The following is a 4,058-nucleotide window of genomic DNA, read 5'->3' on the forward strand; positions in this document are numbered from 1 at the left end:
GGGAGATCAATTACGTCTCTTACAACCATTGAAGATGGGATTCATGAAGATAGAACGGCTCACTGGAATTGGATGAAAAGATTAAAGCTTAATCCTAAGATTGAACTCTTTTGTTGGAGGTTGTATAACAACGCCATTCCATCTAATTTTTTGCTTGCTAATAGAAGGATCAGTTCTTTCTATGGATGTCCGAGGTGTTATGAACTTGTAGAAGATAATAACCATATTGGAGGACAATGCGTTAAAATCAGGAAGGTAGTTGCTCTGTTAAATGAATGGGGATTGTATATCTCGGTTTATCAATGCTTTAAGGATTACTTAGAAGGACTTCAGAAGCTGATTGGGAGGGAAGATCTCGCTGCAAACTTTTACTGTACAGTGGTTTGGATGGTATGGAAGAGTAGGTGCAAACTAATACATACAGGAAAGGAGGATTCAGATAACTCAATATCAGCCAATGTTATTTCTTACGCGGTTCAGAGTAATTTTTTGAACTTCCAACTGGAAAATTGGGATACCAACCAGCTGCGGCTGTCTTCTCATTGGCATCCCCCACCTCCCAGATGGATTAAAATCAATGTAGATGGTGCTCTAAAGAAGAACTACAGGGCTGGAGTCGGAGGAGTTGCTAGAGATGATAAAGGTCGGTTCCTGATTGCTTTCGGGAATACACTTCAACAATGGGATGCAGCTCAAACAGAACTCTGTGCTGTGTTGTTTTTGAAGAACGTGGTGAAGGACTGGATGTTTGAAGCTCAAGGACTCATCATTGAGGGGGATAACAGGAACATTATCAAATTCCTGCAAAAGTCAATAAAAAATTGGAAGGTTAGCAGAGCTATTGAAGATAGTTTGGCGTTTTTACTAGATTTTAAGCAAGTGATTTTCTCTTATTCTAGTAGACTTGGTAACAATTTAGCGGACATGTGTGCTAATTTGTCTTTAGAAGGATCTTTTTTATGGGAAGATCTTCTAGACAAGTCCATTCCTCCTTCATTTTTACATTGTCTAAAGGAGGAGTGTGATGCTTTAGGGAGATCTTGAGTGAGTTGTATCTGTTATTTGTTTTTCTTTGGGTTTAATGCATTTTGAGGCATTGGTTTAAAAAAAAAAGCATCACATATCAGCTAAAACATTTCCTTGGATAGAGCCAGATCGATTATGGATCATCTAGGAAGAACTAAGTTTTGTTAACTAATCATCACAGATGATCCTACGATCGTCCAGGATGATATGATCAAGAAATCAAATCTTAATTACTTTCTTTAATTACCAAACTAATTTTGGAATAATTATAGTGCATCATCCAGGATGATGTCAGTTGATTCTTTCTGATTTGACCCTATCATCACGGACAATGATAATATCATCCAGGATGATTTGCTTATTTTTGGCTGTTCTAACAAGGATGCCCTAATTAGGGTTTTTATTTTTAACTGATCGTCCAGGATAAATTGGGATCATCTCGGATGATGTGATCAAAAATAAAAAACTCTAAAGTAGTTAGAATTTTTCCCCCAAGTGCGTGTGTAAAGTTAATTAGCGTCAGGTACCACATTGTTATAATGGACTCAATAAAGGTAAAAGATACTTAACGTACATTAGAAGCTGACTTAGTCCTAATCTACCCAATCTTAAGCTAGTTTGATTTGTAATTTGATCTTGTGGACCTAAAAAAATTAGTAGGCAAGGCAGTTATAGAAAAATAAAAATGGTTGTTATCATCAAAATTATATTCCCTGAAAAAAGATTTGCAACAATCCCTTTTTATGATGGAAAATAATCAAAACTAAATAAAACATGAACATAAGTAAAATATTATGATGAAATAACTCAACCATTACCCACTACTCCCCCATTTGACCTCATAAAAAGGAGGAGGAAAACCAGAAACATAAAGCAGAATAGAAGACAAAAAAAAAAGAATGAAAGCAAAGTTTTTTTTTATCAAAGCATAAATATAATTGTGTCTCCAAATGATTGAATTAAAAAATTTGTAAGAACAATGAGTTAACATCATCAAAATCTAAAAATCGATAGAATAACCGATCCTGTTAGCCCTTGCTCGGACTTCTCTCAGGGTAGAATCATCTTTTGAAAACAAAAGACCTAACTCAGAAAAACTAATTGTATAAGAAAAAGAGATCAGTTCAAAACTTGGTTTCAAAAAAATAACTTATAGAATAATATACCAAAATAATTTGTCATAATTGTGAAAGTCAAAATTAAGCCTTTGAAAATATCAAGTGATACATAAATTCTTCTAAGATTTAAAGGTTTGAAAGAGAAGGAAGCTTGTCTTTTATGGGCTCATTTTATACCTCTTAAGAATCGATTGGCGCACTTTGTGCATCTTTTGATTTTTGATATACTTTGTATATCTTTCAATTTTTTGGGTAGTTATTACGCATCATTTTAGTTTTTTTTGGGCTCATTTTATGCCGTTGTCAATTTTTACAAGCTAAATCCCTTTCAAAACTCTTAAATACTCTGAGTTGTGAGTATATCTTTCAGATATTACAGAAGAAAAACTCACTCTCTAATATAAAAAAGAATAAACCATAAAATAGAATCAAATCATATGATAAATGCAACAATAAGATTACAAAAAATTTGAAAGTAATATAAAGACTTTGAACATTATTTATATAAGATAGATTACAGTAGTAAGATAGAAAAGATCTCAATTGTAAAGTTCAGTTGTTAATTTTGTTGAGTCTAGTGAATAGGTTGTTAAACCTAAGTTAATCTCCCAAGGCTACCAAGAAGGGGGGTGAATTGGTAGATAAATTTTTTTCCCTCTTTTGATAAATTTAACCAAAATTAAACTTTAATGAATTTTTTATAAAACATTTTTCAACCACAAATTTTTAAAACACAAAATTAAAAGCAGAAAATAAAAAGCAGTAAAATAAAAAGACATACGATTTATAGTGGTTCGGTCTAAACCAGACCTACATCCACTCCCCAGAGGCACCCTCTGAGTATTGCACTAATACCAATAGTATCTCTCCTTTTGCACCCACAATAAAGTGGAGAAACCTTTACAAACACTCTTTTCACCACTACCCGGTGCGGCAGAGAATTGTCGTCCTTTTACACTTTCCTTAGTATTGGCAGAGAACCGTCGTCCTTTTACACTCTCCTAGTGTTGGCAGAGAACCCTTCATCCTTTCACATTCTCCTAGTGTGGGCAGAGAACCCTTTGTCCTTTCACACTCTCCTAGTGTGGGCAGAGAATCCTTCGTCCTTTCACACTCTCCAAGTGTCGGTAGAGAATCGGATCTCCTTGACAGATCTCTTCCCAAGAAATATAAAAGGAAGAAAGAAAAAGAGTGAAGTAATCTCAAATCACAAGTAGGAAATCTTATCTTTGAACACAATGCAAAGCCTTCAAGCTCCAATGGTAGAAATCCTTCTTTGACTGCTCTCTCTCACTCTCTCCTTTACTCTTCTTCCAGTAGGCACGAAGATCAATGAGCAAAAAGATTAGGAGGCAGTATAATTTAAAGTATATATACAAAAGACAAGAAAAATTGCCCAAAAACTGCAAATTTTCAATTTTGTACGCAGTGGATCGTCCCGTACGATCGTGGATCGTCCTGGACGATTTTACATAAAGTGTTAGAAAAGATCCTCATGTATATTGGTATGAACTATGTTTGTACACGCTCATCGTCCCGTACGAAATATGTTCATCCGGTACGAAATGGTTATTACATAGGTCGGTTCTCAAAATTCTACAGGACGTAACCAACTGACGTAAGTCGGTTCAGTTCTTCCTGGGACGAACAGGTTTCATCCTGGGATGATTTTATACAGAGCGTTTCATCCAGGGAAGAAAATTAATTTCGTCCTGCACGATCGCATACAGAGAGTTTCATCTAGGGACGAAAATTAATTTCATCCTGTACGATCTCATATAGAGAGCTTTGTCCCGGTACGAACCATATTTTTTGTCTGGATGAATAGTGCAAGGTGAGAATCCATAGACGTTTGTCCCAGGATGAATATTAAATTCGTCCTAGACGATTAGGACTTAGAAAATTTTCTACTTG

The 4,058-nt window shown here is 35.1% G+C and overlaps 1 protein-coding gene across 1 annotated transcript in view; it reads left to right on the forward strand.

Annotated features, from left to right (window-relative positions):
• Positions 1–1,044, forward strand: part of LOC114579609 — a 1,560-nt gene extending 516 nt beyond the window's left edge. The window contains exon 2 of the mRNA XM_028694760.1: positions 165–1,044. Within this exon, the coding sequence (XP_028550593.1) occupies positions 165–1,044 (880 nt within the window). The remainder of the gene's footprint in view (positions 1–164) is intronic.
• The last annotated feature ends 3,014 nt before the right edge of the window (positions 1,045–4,058 follow it).

Source organism: Dendrobium catenatum, unplaced genomic scaffold (assembly GCF_001605985.2).
Source record: "Dendrobium catenatum unplaced genomic scaffold, ASM160598v2 fragScaff_scaffold_543, whole genome shotgun sequence".
Taxonomy (NCBI): Eukaryota; Viridiplantae; Streptophyta; class Magnoliopsida; order Asparagales; family Orchidaceae; genus Dendrobium; species Dendrobium catenatum.